The 20,665-nt window shown below is 45.0% G+C and overlaps 1 protein-coding gene across 3 annotated transcripts in view; it reads right to left on the reverse strand.

Moving 5' to 3' along the window:
* atp8a1 (ATPase phospholipid transporting 8A1) overlaps positions 1-20,665 on the reverse strand; it is a 232,151-nt gene that overhangs the window by 126,609 nt on the left and 84,877 nt on the right. For all 3 annotated transcript variants that reach the window (XM_071399246.1, XM_071399245.1, XM_071399247.1), the window contains exons 3-5: positions 10,908-11,007; positions 8,488-8,586; positions 1,061-1,106 (exon numbers count right to left, since the gene is read on the reverse strand). In XM_071399246.1, the coding sequence (XP_071255347.1) occupies positions 1,061-1,106; positions 8,488-8,586; positions 10,908-11,007 (245 nt within the window). The remainder of the gene's footprint in view (positions 1-1,060; positions 1,107-8,487; positions 8,587-10,907; positions 11,008-20,665) is intronic.

Here is a 20,665-nt window from a genome sequence, read left to right on the forward strand (position 1 = left end):
TTCTCAACAGTTTTTACCCCCAAGCCATAAGACTCCTGAACAGGTAAACAAATGGCTACCCGGATTATTTGCATTGTGTGCCCCCCCAACCCCTCTTTTATGCTGCTGCTACTCTCTGTTTATCATATATGCATAGTCACTTTAACTATACATATATGTACATACTACCTCAATTGGGCCGACCAACCAGTGCTCCCGCACATTGGCTAACCGGGCTATCTGCATTGTGTCCTGCCACCCACCATTCCCTCTTTTACGCTACTGCCACTCTCTGTTCATCATATATGCATAGTCACTTTAACCATATCTACATGTACATACTACCTCAATCAGCCTGACTAACCGATGTCTGTAAGTAGCCTTGCTACTTTCATAGCCGCGCTACTGTATATAGCCTGTCTTTTTACTGTTGTTTTATTTCTTAACTTACCTATTGTTCACCTAACACCTTTTTTTGCACTATTGGTTAGAACCTGTAAGTAAGCATTTCACTGTAAGGTCTACTACACCTGTTGTATTCGGCGCACGTGACAAATAAACTTTGATTTGAAACTATGCAAGAACTATTTAGGGAAGACGCAGTCAGCTGGTGTTCTGTCTATAATGGACGGCCAGCACAGTCACCGGATCTCAACCCTATTGATCTCAAGCCAATCTGATTTATGGGAGGTGCTTCAGGAAGCATGGGGTGAAATCTCTTCAGATTACAAATTGACAACTAGAATGCCAAAGGTCCGCAAGGCTGTAATTGCTGCAAATGGAGGACTCTTTGACGAAAGCAAAGTTTGAAGGACACAATTATTTAAATTAAAAATCATTACTTATAACCTTGTCAACATCTTGACTATATTTCCTATTCATTTTGCAACTCATTTCATGTATGTTTTCATGAAAACAAGGACATTTCTAAGTGACCCCAACTTTTGAACATATATATATATATATATATGCAACTTGAGACCTTCTTAGTGAGCTATGAAAAGAATTACCACTTGAAGGGCAATAAAACATCAATCAATCTATAATTACAACAACAAAGACAGAAAGAATTGGGCAGTACCTTGACATTCCTTCTTGTTGACGACACTGTCAGCGTTGTGACGTTTCTGCAAACAGACAAAAGAAACCTGTTTAGCCAAGATAGAAAGTTAAGCCATTGAGGCACTTGCATTGAAGAAGTGGTGGACTACATGGGGAATAGGGTGCCATTTTGGACTGAAACTATCTGTTGTGGCGGATTACAACAGATTCCTATAAGCTAACCCTAATAGGGAAACCACCCGGAATCTGATGCCCCAGAAAGTTTGACGTTGTATTAGTCGTACTTAAGGGACACACACGGTATACACCTTCCAACTAAATGCTTACTCACAGGCTCCTTCTGGACAATGCAACAACAATAAGAAATAATAAAAGATAAGAATATGAACAAAGAAAATGGCTGAGTCAAATACAACACAAATTTTAGCGTAAGTAAAACACAGGAAGGCACAATTTATAGTCCAACTTTAATTATTGAAGTCGGAAGTTTACATACACCTTAGCCAAATACATTTAAACTCATTTTTTCAAAATTCCTGACATTTAATCCTCGTAAAAATTCCCTTTTTCAGGTCAGTTAGGATCACCCCTTTATATTAAGAATGTGAAATGTCAGAATAATAGTAGAGAGAATTATTTATTTCAGCTTTCATTTATTTCATCACATTCCCAGTGGGTCAGAAGTTTACATACAATCAATTAGTATTTGGTAGCATTGCCTTTAAATTGTTTAACGTGGGTCAAACGTTTTGGATAGCCTTCTACAAGCTTTTGGCCCATTCCTCCTGACAGAGCTGGTGTAACTGAGTCAGGTTTGTAGGCCTCCTTGCTCGCACACGCTTTTACAGTTCTACCCACACATTTTATATAGGATTGAGGTCAGGGCAATGCCACTCCAATACCTTGACTTTGCTGTCCTTGAGCCATTTTGCCACAATTTGGAAGTATGCTTGGGGTCATTGTCCATTTGGAAGACCCATTTGCAACCAAGTTTTAACTTCCTGACTGATGTCTTAAGATGTTGCTTCAATATATCCACATAATTTTCCTCATGATGCCATCTATTTTGTGAAGTGCACCAGTCCCTCCTGCAGCAAAGCACCCCACAACATGATGCTGCCACCCCCGTGCTTCACGGTTAGGATTGCGTTCTTCAGCTTGCAAGCCTCTCCCTTTTCCTCCAAACATAACGATGGTCATTATGGCCAAACAGTTCTATTTTTGTTTCATCAGACCAGTGGACATTTCTCCAAAAAGTACGATCTTTGTCCCCATGTGCAGTTGCAAACCTTAGTCTGGCTTTTTTATGGCGGTTTTGGAGCAGTGGCTTCTTCCTTGCTGAGCGGCCTTTCAGGCGATGTCGATATAGGACTCGTTTGACAGTGGATATAGATACTTTTGTACCTGTTTCCTCCAGCATCTTCACAAGGTCCTTTGCTGCTGTTCTGGGATTGATTTGCACTTTTCGCACCAAAGTATGTTAATCTCTAGGAGACAGAAAGCGTCTCCTTCCTAAGCGGTATGACGGCTGCATGGTCCCATGGTGTTTGTACAGATGAACGTGGTACCTTCAGGTGTTTGGACATTGCTCCCAAGGATAAACCAGACTTGATGAGGTCTACAATCTTTTTTCTGAGGTCTTGGCTGATTTCTTTTGATTTTCCAATGATGTCAAGCAAAGAGGCACTGAGTTTGAAGGTAGGCCTTGAAACACATCCACAGGTACACCTCCAATTGACTCAAATGATGTGAATTAGTCTATCAGAAGCTTCTAAAGCCATGACATCATTTTCTGCAATTTTCCAAGCTGTTTAAAGGCTGCAGCACTACACCACTACAGTAACATTACCCGGCTGCAGCACTACACCACTACAGTAATATTACCCAGAAGGGAAAGTTAAAGCCCTTTACAAAGCCCATTCAAAGCCCAATTTCTCCAGTTGGTAATTTTACTCAAATTGAGGACAATACGCATCTTTGTTGCACAGTATTTAACATGTCAAACAATACGGCGACTTTAAAGGACTATAGAGGGCTACCCTTCCCCTAAAAATATTTCCCCAGCCAGAGTCCGGACTTGAACCCAATCAAACATTTCTGGGAGAGACCAGAAAATAGCTTTGCAGCGACGCTCTCCATCCAACCTGACAGATCTTGAGAGAATCTGCAGAGAAGAATGGCACTCCAGAAATACAAGTGTGCCCCAAGAATGTAGCGTCATACCCAAACAGACTCAAGGCTGTAATCGCTGTCAAAGGTGCTTCAACAAAGTAGAGTAAATGGTCTGAACACTAAGGTAAATGTGAAATTTCAGTTTGTTTTGACTTAGAACAAAGTAGCCTAGCTATTAATACTGCTGAGTACAGTGAGGAGCTCCTTCTGTAACTTAAATACCTTCAAATATCTGAGGTGTAGCCTACCAGTATCCCTCCATCAGACAGCCAACGTTCATCAGGCATGAAGAAAAGGAAAGACTGAAATGCCTTTGTGAGTAGGAAACTATACCGCTGTGAGGTTTTGATGTGCACCAAACGCAACCAAGCGTACTACTCGCCCAGCAGTCTTTGTTGAGTCCCTTGAGGAATTGCACATCATTACAGGTTGCCTTAGAGATGTTCTCTACATTGTCTCCCACTCCCTCCCTCCCTCACTCACTCCTGCTTTTTCTCATTCACTCAGAAATCCAATAGAATTAAATATCCCGGCAATGTGCTGGAGTGGCTAATGAATGTGGCTGTATGTCACGTGGAGGAGCACTGTCTCTCACCCACCAGCTGCAGCACCCCTGCAGCAACGTCACCCGGCTGCAGACCCCTGCAGCAACGTCGCCCGGCTGCAGCACCCCTGCAGCAACGTCGCCCGGCTGCAGCACCCCTGCAGCAACGTCGCCCGGCTGCAGCACCCCTGCAGCAACGTCGCCCGGCTGCAGAACTACAGTGACGTTAGCCGGCTGCGGCACTACAGTGACGTTGTCCGGCTGTGGCACTACAGTGACGTTGTCCGGCTGTGGCACTAAAGCGACGTTACCCGACTGCAGAACTACACCACCACAGCGACGTTGTCCGGCTGCAGCACTACACCACTCCACAACGTTACCCGGCTGCAGCACTACACCACTACAGCGACGTTGCCCGGCTGCAGCACTACACCACTCCACGACGTTACCCGGCTGCAGCACTACAGCGACGTTGTCCGGCTGCAGCACTACACCACTCCACGACGTTACCCGGCTGCAGCACTACACCACTACAGTGACGTTGTCCGGCTGCAGCACTACACCACTCCACGACGTTACCCGGCTGCAGCACTACACCACTACAGCGACGTTGTCCGGCTGCAGCACTACACCACTACAGCGACGTTGTCCGGCTGCAGCACTACACCACTCCACGACGTTACCCGGCTGCAGCACTACACCACTACAGCGACGTTGTCCGGCTGCGGCGCTACAGCGACGTTACCCGGGTGCAGCTCTACATCAACGTTGCCCGGCTGCAGCACTACCATTGCCCGGCACTACAGCACTACAATTGCCACTACATTGTCCGGCTGCAGCACTACACCACTAGAGTAACGGTGCCCGGCTGCAGCACTACAGTAACATTACCCGGCTGCAGCACTACAACAACGTTGCCCGGCTGCAGCACTACATCAACGTTGCCCGGCTGCAGCACTACATCAACGTTGCCCGGCTGCAGCACTACCCTTGCCACTACATTGTCCGGCTGCAGCACTACACCACTAGAGAAACGTTGCCCGGCTGCAGCACTACAGTAACATTGCCCGGTTGCAGCACTACAGTAACGTTGCCCGGCTGCAGCACTACAGTAACGTTGCCCGGCTGCAGCACTACAGTAACATTGTACGGCTGCAGCGCTACACCACTACAGCAACGTTGCCCGGCTGCAGCGCTACACCACTACAGCAACGTTGCCCGGCTGCAGCGCCACATCAACGTTGCCCGGCTGCAGCGCCACAGCAACGTTGCCCGGCTGCAGCGCCACAGCAACGTTGCCCGGCTGCACGGCTGCAGCGCTACAGCAACGTTGCCCGGCTGCAGCGCTACAGCAACGTTGCCCGGCTGCAGCGCTACAGCAACGTTGCCCGGCTGCAGCGCTACCTTGCCACTACATTGTCCGGCTGCAGCACTACACCACTAGAGCAACGTTGCCCGGCTGCAGCGACGTTGCCCGGCTGCAGCACTACAGCGACGTTGACCGGCTGCAGCACTACAGCGACGTTGCCCGGCTGCAGCACTACAGCGACGTTGCCCGGCTGCAGCGCTACCTTGCCACTACATTGTCCGGCTGCAGCACTACACCACTAGAGCAACGTTGCCCGGCTGCAGCGACGTTGCCCGGCTGCAGCACTACAGCGACGTTGACCGGCTGCAGCACTACAGCGACGTTGCCCGGCTGCAGCACTACAGCGACGTTGCCCGGCTGCAGCACTACAGCGACGTTGCCCGGCTGCAGCACTACAGCAACGTTGCCCGGCTGCAGCACTACATCAACGTTGCCCGGCTGCAGCACTACATCAACGTTGCCCGGCTGCAGCACTACCTTGCCAATACATTGTCCGGCTGCAGCGCTACACCACTACAGCAACGTTGCCCGGCTGCAGCAACGTTGCCCGGCTGCAGCGCTACCTTGCCACTACATTGTCTGGCTGCAGCACTACAGCAACATTGTCCGGTTGCAGCAGATTAAATAACATTATCGAATCGCAATACATATAGAATTGTGAGAATCGCAATACATATCGTCATGAGGTCCCTGACAATTCACAGCCCTACTATGTAGGGAATAACAGGCTGCCATCCCTACGGTGAAGCATGGTGGTGGCAGCATCATGCTGTGGGGATGTTTTTCAGCGGCAGGGACTGGGAGACAAGTCAGGATTGAGGGAAAGATGAACAGAGCACAGTACGGCGACATCCTTGATGAAAATCTGCTCCAGAGCACTCAAGACCTCAGACTGGGGCAAAGGTTCACCTTCCAACAGGACAACAACCCTAGCACACAGCCAAGACAACACAGGAGTGGCTTCGGGACAAGTCTCTGAATGTCCTTGAGTGGCCCGGCCAGAGCCCGGACTTGAACCCAATCAAACATCTCTGAAGAGACCTGAAAATAGCTGTGCAGCCATACTCCCCATCCAACCTGACAGAGCTTGAGAAGAATGGGAAAAACTCTCGAAATACAGGTGCCAAGCTAGTAGTGTCATACCCAAGAAGACTTGAGGCTGTAATTGCTGCCAAAGATGCTTCAACAAAAGTACTGAGTAAAGGGTCTGAATACTTATGTAAAATGTGCGTTTCTTATTTGTAATAAATTACCAAACATTTCTAAAAACCTGTTTTTGCTTTGTCATCATGGGGTATTTTGTGTAGATTTTTTTTAAATCCTCAGAAATTAATTTTAGAATAAGGCTGTAACCTAACAAAATGTGGAAAAAGTTAAGGGGTCTGAATACTTTCCGAAGGCACTGCACTGCATCAAACATGAAATAACAAAAGCACAGCGTATACAGGGCTCCTAAAATACACACACACTTGTGTTGCCGATACAATGCAGGCCTATTTATTTCATATAGTGATTATTTCAGAACAAAGCTATGAGGGGATACTGAGATGTGACTGATGCATCAATGATGAATGTTTTATGAAGCATGCGGGTCAATCATTGAGCCGGCCGTTTCATCATCGGGCGCCAATGGGATGTGGACAGGGGGCTGGGCGTGGTGCAGATGACCTTCAACCTAATAAAGACAAAGTCATCACCTTGCTGCTCCAATATTTATTGCGAGAGGCCGGGGTGTAAATTGCTGCGCTGGCCACTTCACCGCTAGATGCCAGATATAAAGATAACGTTGCTAACGTTATAGGATAACTATTACAGTCCACTGGGAGCTGGGCTAGGCAGAGAGGATCGCATTGCAGGGGCACAGCTAAAAAGTGCAGCATACTCTGGCATGGTACAGTACTGAATTCAATTCACAATTGGCAATGGGTCTTGGGAAATGTAAAAAAAAAAAAAAATGAATACATTCTGACGCTTGGTATTTGAAACTGAAGCAAAATGTGTTAACCTTCAAAATATAGACAGGCCTAAATGCTGGTCCACATTTTCAAACATCTGTTAAACAACATGAATTTCAGCAAATGGACACAACTGTTTTTGAGCATGAACTTATATAGGCTAATTTATGGACCGAGTAGCCCAGTGCAGTGCTCAGCTGTGACCGGTCCAGTCTGTGTGTGCCTGTGTCCTGCTGTGTTCCCGTCACCATCACAGTCTCCTCTCTGCTCCAGGAATCCCATACAGAACACTCAAAGGACAAGTGGCCTGAATCCAACAATACCAACCAGACCGTGCAACTGAACATCTATTCACTCTCATCCATTTACAGTGGCTACCGTATTGAGTTAGAGTATGGTCAATTCAATCAAGGCAGGCAAACATCTTGCCTAATACTAAAAGAAGAAAAAAATAGAACCTCTATTAATTAAGTCTAGAAGTGTGCCAGTCTCACAAACGCTCAAATTCAACAGATTCTTCCTTGACAATGCATTATGTCCTTTAGGCTATGTTTTATTCAGCCTTAGGCTAATTTAGGTTCCATTGAGGTCAGAAGACTTAAAGAGATTGAACAGGATTTTAAGCACTTACAAAATTGTAACATATTGTACAAATTGGAATTCATGACATATCATACCAATTGGATGACGTACACAACTGTGCACAACTTTCGGGGTCCCGTTTTGGTTTGTGAGTGCTACTTTCAAAACAACTGGCTGAAATTATACAAAACCTTTAACGCATCTTTAAAAGCCTTGAAAACACACAGGTGTTGTTAAAGTCAGATTAAGGTATCAAAGGGGCAATTTGAGTTAAGCGTTCCACCAGTGTTGGTAGTGTTCCCCCAGTGTTGGTAGTGTTCCCCCAGTGTTCGTAGTGTTCCCCCAGTGTTCGTAGTGTTCCCCCAGTGTTCGTAGTGTTCCCCCAGTGTTCAGCGTTGGTAGTGTTCCCCCAGTGTTCGTAGTGTTCCCCCAGTGTTCGTAGTGTTCCCCAGTGTTCGTGTTCCCCCAGTGTTGGTAGTGTTCCCCCAGTGTTGGTAGTGTTCCCCCAGTGTTGGTAGTGTTCCCCCAGTGTTGGTAGTGTTCCCCCAGTGTTGGTAGTGTTCCCCCAGTGTTGGTAGTGTTCCCCCAGTGTTGGTAGTGTTCCCCCAGTGTTCAGTGTTGGTAGTGTTCCCCCAGTGTTCAGTGTTGGTAGTGTTCCCCCAGTGTTCAGTGTTGGTAGTGTTCCCCCAGTGTTCAGTGTTGGTAGTGTTCCCCCAGTGTTCAGTGTTGGTAGTGTTCCCCCAGTGTTCAGTGTTGGTAGTGTTCCCCCAGTGTTCAGTGTTGGTAGTGTTCCCCAGTGTTCAGTGTTGGTAGTGTTCCCTCACCAGATCCTCAATGAACTCCTTGACTGCTGCCACCACCAGGATAAAGAGGAGCGGCACCAGAGTTGTCCAGCGACCCGTGGGCGACACATCCGGAATTTGCTGAAAGGAAAAGCACACGTCCCAGTTCAAAATGAAACATCACTGAATCACATAGGCTGCGTCACAAATGGAATCCTATTCCCTTTATAGTGCACAATATTTTGACCAGGGCCTACAGGCTGATATTGAAATAAAAAAGATTTAGCTATCCCATGAGTATCTAGCGACAGACAAGTTTATCAACTTTCAAAGCAGAATTACTTTCCCCATTGTTCTTCAACTGCAGTGTATGATATACCATTTTCTAGTTATTCGTCTCTACTTTTAAAAAAATTTAAAAATCAGGCCTCCCAAGTGGCGCAGCGGTCTAAGGCACTACAGACCTGGGTCCGATCCCAGGCTGTCACACAGCCGGCCGCAAACGTCAGCTAGCTAGCTAACAGTAAGCTTTAACTTGGGGTCTTTTGTTTAGACATGTAGCTAGCTAGCTAAACAATTAACCATAATCCCAATCTATAGAGTACTACCAATACAAACCGATTGTCATAGCTAGCTAAAGTGAACCAAATAGGTTCAATGTTAGCTAGCTAACATCAGGCTATAACTAGCAATGTGAAATGGAATTCTGAGATATTACTACACACAGATCATAAACGTAACGCTAGCTAGCGAGCCAGCCATCTAACGTCAGCTAGCTAGCTAACAGTAAGCTTTAACTTGCAATGAAAACTTGCACAAAATAAGAAATGTATAATATCTGAAAATGTAGCTAGACTCTTTCCCGTATACATGGATGAACGCTCACGGCAGACTGCAACCTCTTTCATTAAATAAGACGTCCTGTGTCGTTTCCATTTTCTTTGTACAGCTCATTCTGGTTCACACTGACTGTGTACAATGCCATAAGAATCATCTTAAGCTTTAGCCCCCACCCAAACTCTGACCATTTTACCCACCCTAGCAGAGCTGGTTTGGCTGTTTTCATGTTATCCAGAGTTTTGGTGCTCCTGTCAACAATTTAATGATGCTTTTATGCCGACATTTACTGACACCGGCCATATTCAACGGGTGTTGAGCGTTCGTAAATTCATCAGTTATTCTGCGCTCTGGCACACACAGATGAGAATGCTCTGAAACAGTTGTTGCAGTGACATTCTATTGGAATGGATACTTGCATAGTGGAGTCTTTTTTGTTAAGTTTTACTACCCAATATATTTTTTTTAAAGCAGCGTTAGACAGGATTCCCTACACATACTGACCAGCTCAAATAGACAGAAGTGAGCTATATGGCAGACCAATCCAAACTCATCTCTCGGCATGTCCAGCCCACTCATTATCTCAGCCAATCATGGCTAGCGGGAAGGTTGCTGTGGCTAAACCAATTAGGCTCGTACTTTAACAATTTTATTAGTATTTACAGATGGCATACACGTTTGTTATTAAAGGCACATGAAAGTTCACATGTTCAAAAAGGCATTTCTACAAAAAAACATTGACATACAAACCGCTCTCCTGTGAAGTAATGACACACCTATACACCTAGTTTCCTGAAAGTCACATTTAGCGTCAAACGTTCTCATTAACGCTGTGTTAGTCAGCTCTCATTACCGTTGCATTAGTTAGCAGAATCCAGAGTGATAAAAGATTGAGGTTTAAGTCTTGCCCAGAATCCATTGTCCTAATCGGCTCCGTGGAGCTTTGAACTTCTAGGAGAGTTGTTTTTTTAGATTCACACCAAGGTTCTGTGAGGTTAAGCGTAATCACTCTGAACTTTTAGTAGATTGTGGATTTCCTCTGGTCTATTATGCCACATTATAGAGAAATCAAAGTTAATACGACATTCATGTTCATTGGGGCACGCAAAGGAAAATGTTTTGATTAGTTTCGCAACAGAAAACTAAAATAAGCATTTCTTATTGGTAACGTCCAGGTAGTCCCTCCATGTTTCGGTCCATTTTCATCCGTTTGGTGCCTAATGAACACGACCCTGATCTAACCACATAAATCCCAGCTCCACCATCCAAATTAGAATATTTCCACGCTATCCATGTGAGCGCTGGTCTGTGTTAGGAATCTTTGTTTGTCCTCTGCTACAACTCATGTCTGGTAAACCACTGAAATATAGTTGTGGTGCCTCTCCACAGCAGCCTCTGCATTTTTAAAGCATCTGATGTTTGGAATGATGTGTGTTGAGGAAGAGGAAGTAAAACACTAATTTCCTTTAGAGAGGGAGACTCACGCTCCCACATGTATTTTTCAGTAGTGTGTGTATTCAGTTTGGGAATGCATGTGGGGTATTCAGTGTGTATTTGAATATTAATGTGACCTTTACTACTGATGGCAAAGCTCTAGCAACCAATACAAATAATCTCTGTCTTACCTGCAGGAGAGCGATGAAGAGGAAGAAGGAGTTGGCAGCCCTTCTGAACTGAGAGTAGAGGAACCGAGGTAGGAAGGTCAGGACATTATACTTTGCAGTGCTGCAGGGCAGAGAAAATGACATGTAGGGAGATTGAGAGAGAGTGAGACAGAAAGAGAGAACACAAAGGCAGAGAGAAAGAGAAAACAGTTCAATTCCATGAATCAGTTTCTTTCCACTAACAGACATCTTATACCAGTAAACACAATATACAATACCAGTCAAAAGTTTGGACATACCTACTCATTCAAGGGTTTGTCTTTATTTTTTACTATTTTTCTACATTGAGAATAATAGTTAAGACATCAAAAGTATGAAATAACACATATGGAATCTTGTATGAACCCCAAAAAAAGTAAAGTAGCCACCCTGTGCCTTGATTACAGCTTTACACGCTCTTGGCATTTTCAATCAGCTTCACCTGGAATACTTTTCCAACAGTTGAAGGAGTTTCCACATATGCTGAGCACTTGTTGGCTGCTTTTCCTTCACTCTGCGGTCCAACTCATCCCAAACCATCTCAATTGGGTTGAGGTCGGGTGATTGTGGAGGCCAGGTCACCTGATGCAGAACTCCATCACTCTCCTTCTTGGTCAAATTGCCCTTACACAGCCTGGAGGTGTGTTGGATCATTGTTCTGTTGAAAAACAAATGATAGTCCCACTAAGCTCAAAACAAAGAGGAGATGGCGTATCGCTTCAGATTCTAAATAAATCACTAACAGTGTCACCAGCAAAGCACCCTCACACCACAGCATCCATGCTTCACGGTGGGAACCACATATGCGGAGATCATCCGTTCACCTACTTCGCATCTCACAAAGACACAGCGATTGGAACCAAAAATCTCAAATTTGGACTCATCAGACCAAAGGACTGATTTCCACCGATCTAATGTCCATTGCTCGTGTTTCTTGGCCCAAGCAAGTCTCTTCTTATGGGTGTCCTTTAGTAGTGGTTCCTTTGCAGTAATTTGACCATGAAGGCCTGATTCACGCAGTCTCCTCTGAACAGTTGATGTTGAGATGTGTCTGTTACTTGAACTCTGTGAAGCAATTATTTGGGCTGCAATTCCTGACACTGGTACTTCTAATGAACTTATCCTCTGCAGCAGAGGTAACTCTGGGTCTTCCTTTCCTATGGCAGTCCTCATGAGAACCAGTTTCATCATAGCGCTTGATGGTTTTTGCGACTACACTTGAAGAAACTTTCAATTTTCAACTTTCTACACTTGAAGAAAGTTCTTGACATTTTTCCGCATTGACTGACCATGTCTTAAAGTAATGATGGACAGTCATTTCTCTTTGCTTATTTGAGCTGTTCTTGCCATAATATGGACTTGGTCTTTTACCAAATAGGGCTCTCTTCTGTATACCACACCCCTACCTTGTCACAACACAACTGATTGGCTCAAACGCATTAAGGAAAGAAATTCCACAAATTAACAAGGCACACCTGTTAATCGAAATGCATTCCAGGTGACTTCCTCATAAAACTGGTTGAGAGAATGCCAAGAGTGTTCAAAGCTGTCGTCAAGGCAAAGGGTGGCTACTTTCAAGAATCTCAATTATAAAGTATATTTTGATTTGTTTAACACTTTTTTTGGTTACTACATTTATTTATTTACTACATGTTTCCATATGTGTTATTTCATAGTTTTGATGTCTTCACTATTATTCTACAATGTACAAAATAGTACAAATAAAGAAAAACCCTTGAATGAGTAGGTGTCCAAACTTTTGACTGGTACTGTATATCTCCTGATACCCCATCCAGCCTGGAGTTGATACATTTCACCCTCATCTCCACCCCACGCAATCCACCATTCCTGGAAGCTGCTTCTCCTGAGTGGAGGGGGTGGCGGAGCTCTGAGCTGTGGTTGAACATGTACTGTGTGAGTGATGAATGGCAGGCCAGTCGACTAAATTACCATAAAGCATAACTAAGGGGAGCTCTCCTGGCAGACGTGAGCTATGGCAGAGAGGGGGTGCCTGGCAGAGCACCTCCGGCCCAGACAGAGCCTGATTTACAGCCGCATTAAGGGCCAGCCAGCCAGCCAGAGCACTTTGGGGGGAGATAAACGCTGTGATGTAGACCATGCCACCAGGCTACGACATGTTTGTCTGTTAGGCTAGGCTACACTACGGCTTTTTTAAAAAGCTGACAGAAAACCTCTGGAGACATGAACAGCATTTTACTTGTCTGTAAAGTAATGCCACTTCTATCACTAGGTAAACAGAACTGTCAATCCTAGCATACCTGCTGCCTGCGCACAGACCACTCATTCCTAAAAAAAAAAGTACTATGAAGTTTGTTATACATTGCGACTTAACAAGACATTTAGTAGAATGAACACACATTTAGCTACCTTATCATAAAAAAACATAGCAGGACATCAAATCAGCAACGTTTGTTGTTGTCAAGGAGGCAACATTACATGCCAGAGCAGAGAATTACATTGTCTGAAAAGGTACAGACGTGGCACTTTTTTTTTTTATTGTCTAAAAAGTAATCAATTATGGACATGTTACTGAACTGTGTTCTGTCTTTAAAGGGTCGCGTTAGATATAATTCATTGTCTGGCCCTAGCTGTCATACATACGTAATAGGACTATTATTCTGCATTGTGAATTGACATGGAATTTTATGATTTATTTATTTTCATTTTAACAGAAACCCCCCCACAAAAAAAGTTTTGTTTAGAAAGTAACAGGGCTGACCGTAACGGGGCTGACGACCTCATCTTAAAAGTCATTAATCCCCTTGTGACAGGGGGAATGGAAGCTTGTTGTGTGCAACAGGGAGGGGCAACTGAATGCAAGGCAAGCTTCACCAAAGAAACTGACATTGTTCAAACATTTCTAGCCTGTCTGTCTATTGGTAACAGGGTTGAAGGGTTATGGTCGACTTACTCAGTTTTCCACCACAAAACACCAGAAACTGGCAACAAAAAATCCATGTGGTCTAGGCTATATTAAAGGGCACTTCATTTAATACTGTACCTTTTTTCACACATTACGTTATCTACTGGTGTAGATAAGGTAGCATAATGCAACGCCAGTCAAGCTTTTACACACACACAGATGATATACTGTAAGCACAATCCATAATAGGCCTCCCTCCATAGACAAGGCACACAATCAGACAGACTGTGATAAATCAACAACAAGCAGACACACACACACAGTAATACAAACAGACTGGGCGGGGATAGTACGCCAGTGAGCGTGGAGAGAGACAGGCAAACAGTCAATGATAAGAGATAGTGCTCCATTCATCTTTTCCCCGTCACATCCGTCTAGTGGGGCTCTGTCTGTGAGAGAGGCGGCTATCAGACAACAGCACAGCACACATGGCAGTAGATTGCTATACAATAGGGCATAGTACCATAACATACCATCTTTGCAGAGCGATGTAATGGAAAACCTCATCAGAACACAGATCAAGCCTTGATTGAGTTTTTCTTGGAAATCTTTTTTTGTAAGTAACTTGTAAGTAAAACTTAAATGGTGGTTCGAACAAGATGACATGAAGGGGATCTGTGTCTGCACCACATGGTCTCTCTACTGGTGTCTACCAGAGCTCAGATCTAGGCCCTCTCCTGTTCTCTCTGTACACCAAGTCACTCAGCAATGTAATATACTCACATGGTTTCTCCTACCATTTCTATGCTACGCAGATGATACTCAACTATTTTTCTTCATCCCCCCTCTGACACCCAGCCAAAAGTGTCTGAACAAAAGCTGACAAAAAAGGGTGGACACTCCACTGCTTCATGGCCAAGCGCTTTACTGGACCTGGCCTAGTCTACCTAATTTGAACACCCTAGCACCATCCCACATTTAGCCACGAGGACCATGTTTGGTCTTCACAGAAGTCCATAAGTCAGCATTGTTGTGCTGTGGAAATTCGCAACTGGGGGGGAAAAAATAAAATAAAAATATGGGCTAGTCATACCTGCGGGAAAAAAATATTGGCTAGGCTTAGTTCCCTTGTCCTTTGTGTTACGTTGAGGAGTTGGGCAGGTGGCTTTGTGTTACGTTGAGGAGTTGGCCAGGTGGCTTTGTGTTACGTTGAGGAGTTGGCCAGGTGGCTTAGGGAGTGCGGTCACCTCTGCACCACAGAATCCATGACCCGGTCTAGTTACCTCGTTTGAACCCCCGGGGGATGGTGTTAGCTGTTACACTAGGTAAAAAATAATAACCAGTGTTTTGTTCTCGATTTAATATTTTGTTCCTTCAGCTACTTCCTTTTCTTTCCATCTTCCATCTCTCCTCCTATCACTTTCTTTCCTTCCGTGTTTCTTTGGGGCAAAACTATGGCGAATGTCTACAATAAAAAAGTGTTCCTTTAACACTCCTATTCTTAAATGGAGATTACTGCACCAGCTCTCCATTACCACTCCTCTTCTTAATGGAGATTACTGCACCAGCTCTCCATTACCACTCCTCTTCTTAATGGAGATTACTGCACCAGCTCTCCATTAACACTCCTTTTCTTAATGGAGATTACTGCACCAGCTCTCCATTACCACTCCTCTTCTTAATGGAGATTACTGCACCAGCTCTCCATTACCACTCCTCTTCTTAATGGAGATTACTGCACCAGCTCTCCATTACCACTCCTCTTCTTAATGGAGATTACTGCACCAGCTCTCCATTAACACTCCTCTTCTTCCATTAACACTCCTCATCTTAATGGAGATTACTGCACGAGCTCTCCATTACCACTCCTCATCTTAATGGAGATTACTGCACCAGCTCTCCATTACCACTCCTCTTCTTAATGGAGATTACTGCACCAGCTCTCCATTACCACTCCTCTTCTTAATGGAGATTACTGCACGAGCTCTCCATTACCACTCCTCTTCTTAATGGAGATTACTGCACCAGCTCTCAATTCATTATCTACCCGTGGCCTCAGGACCGAGACCACTTCCTCCTCCTCTCATCTCTCCACTCAAAAAAAAAAAAAATGACTCCAGGGTTACGTCTCAAATGGGACCCTATTCCCTATTTAGCGCACTACTTTTGGCCAAAGCCCTATGGCTCAATGGCCAAGAGCCCGTGAAGACATTTGCAGCAATTTTGGGGACAGTCAAGAGAAGATGATCGACATTACATTACCTGACTTGGCATAAAAGGATGACGTCACCGTTATAGCTTCAAATCTGACCATGTCAAGTTAAATGTTGTGTGCAAACACAATTGCACAAAAGCACTTAACCTTGAAATTAAAAAGCAGAAAGACAGGTTTCCCTTAACTGTTCATTTACATATGAGAGCACGAAATCTGTTTGTGAGTGTGTCCGTGTGTGTGTGTGTCTCTCTCCATGTGTAGGGCTGTTGCGGTGACCGTATAACCACCACACCGGCGGTCACGAGTCAAATTCCACGTGACCGTTTAGTCACGGTAATTAGGCTTCTCCAAGCTCGGATGCTGCTGATAGTAATTAGTCAAATTTGCTAACTGCCTGGTACTCAACACTATATTGTCCATGATCAATGCAAATGTGTTCAAAAATCAAATCTAACACTTCATGAGAGCCCATGAGCTCAAGTTGTGCAACATTTCTATCGGCTATGCAATTGCGCGACACATTTGTAGAACTACTAAAGTATTTTGTTGTTGTTGTATTTTACCCCCTTCTCCCTAATTTTGTGATATCCCATTGCGATTCAATTATGATCTTCTCTCATCACTGCAACTCCCCAACTGGCTCGGAAGAGGTGAATGACGAGTCATGCGTCCTTCGAAACATCACCCTCCAAACTACGCTCCATTACACCCACCTGCTTAACCTGGAAGCCAGCCGTACCAATGTGTCGGGGGAAACACCGCTCAACTGATGACCGAAGTCAGCCTGCAGGCGCCTGCCCGCCACAAGGATTTGCTAGAGAACGATGAGCCAAGTAAAGCCCCCCGGTCAAACCCTGACACAGCAGGTCTGTAGTGACGCCTCAAGCACTGCAGTGCCTTAGACCACTGCACCACTCGGGAGAACCCAGAACAACTAAAAGGTACATTAATAACTCTAAATTAAGCATGTGTGCCAATGTGTGCGTACATGTATTCTTTCATGTGTGTACGCGCGTAACCCCTTGTGCCAAATTCCCTGCATGGATCCACCATGTCAGCTTTTCACAGAACACACAATGAACAGCAGCTTGCCCTGCCTGACTCTCCGGTTTGCCCTGGTGGAAGTCATGCACATGCCACCACCGACTCCCATGTCACATTAGCACAAGATCTGGTCTAACAAGTAGTGCAGCTGAATAAACAGTTTCCATCACTCACATGACCAGCAGGCTGTGTACCAAATTGCACCCTATTCCCTATATCGTGCACTCCTTTTGACCAGGGCCCATTTGTGTTTGTGTGATAAGATTCCAAAGATTGTGCTTTTGAAGAAATGTCTGATAAAACAAAAATAAAACTGTTTGGCCATAATGACCATCGTTATGTTTGGAGGAAAAAGGGGGAGGCTTGCAAGCCGAAGAACACCATCCCAACCGTGAAGCACGGGGGTGACAGCATCATGTTGTGGGGGTGCTTTGCTGCAGGAGGGACTGGTGCACTTCACAAAATAGATGGCATCATGAGGTAGGAACATTATCTGGATATATTGAAGCAAGTTAAAGTTAAAGCTTGGTCGCAAATGGGTCTTCCAAATGGACAATGACCCCAAGCATACTTCCAAAGTTGTGGAAAAATGGCTTAAGGACAACAAAGTCAAGGTATTGGAGTGGCCATCACAAAGCCCTGACCTCATCCTATAGAAAATGTGTAGGCAGAACAGTAAAAGTGTGTGCAAGCAAGGAGGCCTACAAACCTGACTCAGTTACACCAGCACTGTCAGGAGGAATGGGCCAAAATTCACCCAACTTATTGTGGGAAGCTTGTGGAAGGCTACCCGAAACGTTTGACCCATGTTAAACAATTTAAAGGCAATGCTACCAAATACTAATTGAGTGTATGTAAACTTCTGACCCACTGGGAATGTGATGAAAGAAATAAAAGCTGAAATAAATCATTCTCTCTACTATTATTCTGACATTACACATTATTAAAATAAAGTGAACCTAAAACAGGGAATTTTTACTTGGATTAAATGTCAGGAATTGTGAAAAACTGAGTTTGAATGTATTTGGCTAAGGTGTATGTAAACTTGCGACTTCAACTGGAACTTTGGTAAACTCGGTATAACCGGTCATAAGAAAGTGGCTAACTTTTTAGCCAGGTAAATTTCTATGGCAACAAATCTTTCAGAACTAACCTACTCCGGGTCAGGCTAACTCCACTTACCCTGAATGAAATGACTGATCCGCGAGATGAGGACCAATGAAATCAGATTTCCTCCCTCTCGCAAAGATTGCGTCATTTGGGTAAGATGACTGATTAAATATTTTATTAATCAAATGTGTTAAAAATAGTAATATTCCCAGAGGCACTGCAGTGCTTGAGGCGTCACTACAGATCTGGGTTCGATCCCGGGCTGTGTCGCAGCCGGCCACGCCCGGGAGACCCATGAGGCGATGCCTCAATTGGCCCAGCGTCTTCCGGGTTAGGGGAGGGTTTGGCCGGCTGGGATGTCCTTAGCGACTCCTGTGGCGGACCGGGCGCATGCACGCTGACATGGTCGTCAGTTGTACAGTGTTTCCTCCGACACATTGGTGCGGCTGGCTTCCGGGTTAAGAGAGCAGTGTGTCAAGAAGCAGTGCGGCTTGTCAGGGTCGTGTTTCAGAGGACGCATGGCTCTCGACCTTCGCCTCTCCTGAGTACGTACGGGAATTGCAGCGATGGGACAACTACCAATTGGATATCACCAATTGGGGAGAAAAAATTTTAAAATACCTATCACATCACACATTTAGCAATGACGGGATGCATTTGAAAGTTATGTAGAGTAAAACTATTGAATGACAAAATTATTTTATTGATAGGAGTGGGGGAAAAAAGGTGTTTGTGCTGTTCTACACCAAAGCAAAGGCGGCATTAACGATACAAAAAAAAACTCACTTCTAAAAGCCTATTTCACACCATATCCTACTGAATTTGCAAGAATTTTGATTTCAGGAAAACATTTAAAATGTTGCACTGACTCGCACATGGATTGATGTTTCAGCTTTGTCTCAATCAAGAGTTTGGCGATCGACTAGCAGTTACAAGCCTGATAGGCTGTTTCTCATTCGCCTGCCGCTAACTCTGAGTAAATAGTAGTATACCCCTCTGGTCCCAGATCTGTTTGTGCGGTATAGACAACACCTATATAACCGTTGCCATGCCAAACACAATGGCCATAGGAGTTGGCAAGACAGCAAAACCAGATCTGGGACCAGAGTCTGAAAGTGACTCTCTGGGTGACTTTTTATGGGCAGCAACATACAGTGGTTCAAGGATCAGATGGAACCAAATCACATCGACACAAGTCGGAACAAGAATTGGAGATCCAAGATAGCAGCGGATAAAAAGAGTATTCCAAAAATGAACATTTTTGGGCCCAGCATGACTTGCTTGGTTACTCTATGCTAAGATGCTGAACATTGACTCGTTGTCATTTCATTGTGTCCATATGGTCCTTCATTTTGTGTTTCATCTCATTCTAGTGGTAGGCTGTATGCTGCTGAGGCGCTATGTTTTTCCTGTGGCGGTGGATCGGTGTGTCTGTGTGTACGATGCAGACATCTCCAGCCGCTCATGCAGCAGGAATGCTAACGCTAATATTCCCTGACAGAGGATGGCCAGCCCAGACCTCACCTTTCAATGCAACACGGCTCCACAAGGAACGGAGGAGGGAAACGCTAGCGAGCTAACTAAGGTGAGTCCCAAATGGAGCCCTATTCCTTATATAGTGCACTACCTTTAACCATCTAGTGCACTATATAGAGTATAAGGTGCCATTTGGGGTGTAGCCCTAGTGAGGTAGAGTTTCTGGACGAATCCGCAACGAGAGCCCTTAGTGGTTGTAAAAGGGCTGCAGTGAGTCAGAGAGGGATGGGGGGGGGGGGTTCGAGTCGGTCTGTAATGTATAGTAGCCTACAGTGGAAGTGTGCGCAGCCTACAGTGGAATAGTGTATGTCGGCCTAGTAGTACTATTGATGAAACATGACTCAACGAACGACACTGGTCTGTTGTGTGTCTGTGGGGTTAAAAAGGGCAGATATGCCGGGGGCTGATATGGGGAAAAAATGCTTACCTCTGGGTCACCGTTGCCAGTTCTCAAATAGTTCAGATCCTCATGCCAGCACATACCTCATTATCTTCAGATGTCACAGAATGATCAGCTATTCATAATTCTCTTCTTCTTGTCAAATAGACAATGACCTTTTCAAACTGGAAGAGTTGCACCTTGTCCGTTTGTCATGTTGCCTATGCCTCCCACCAAGACAGGCAGGCACGTGTAGGAGCTGTACATTTCTATCAGGGTTTAGAAGCTGCCTGCCTGTCCTCCTGCCACCCCCACTATAGATCATCCCGAGCCCATATTTCAACTCAGGCACATCGACATATGTCCATGTCTTGAACTTTGCTCCTCATCAACAAAGCGAGAGAGAGAAAGCGAGAGAGCGAGCGAGAGAAAGCGAGAGAGAGAGCGAGAGCAAGCGAGAGAGAGAGCGAGAGCAAGCGAGAGAGAGAGAGCAAGCGAGAGAGAGAGAGAAAGCGAGAGAGAGAGAAAGCGAGAGAGCGAGAGCGAGAAAGCGAGAGCGAGAGAGAAAGCGA

Source organism: Salvelinus alpinus, chromosome 4 (genome assembly GCF_045679555.1).
Source record: "Salvelinus alpinus chromosome 4, SLU_Salpinus.1, whole genome shotgun sequence".
Lineage (NCBI taxonomy): Eukaryota > Metazoa > Chordata > Actinopteri > Salmoniformes > Salmonidae > Salvelinus > Salvelinus alpinus.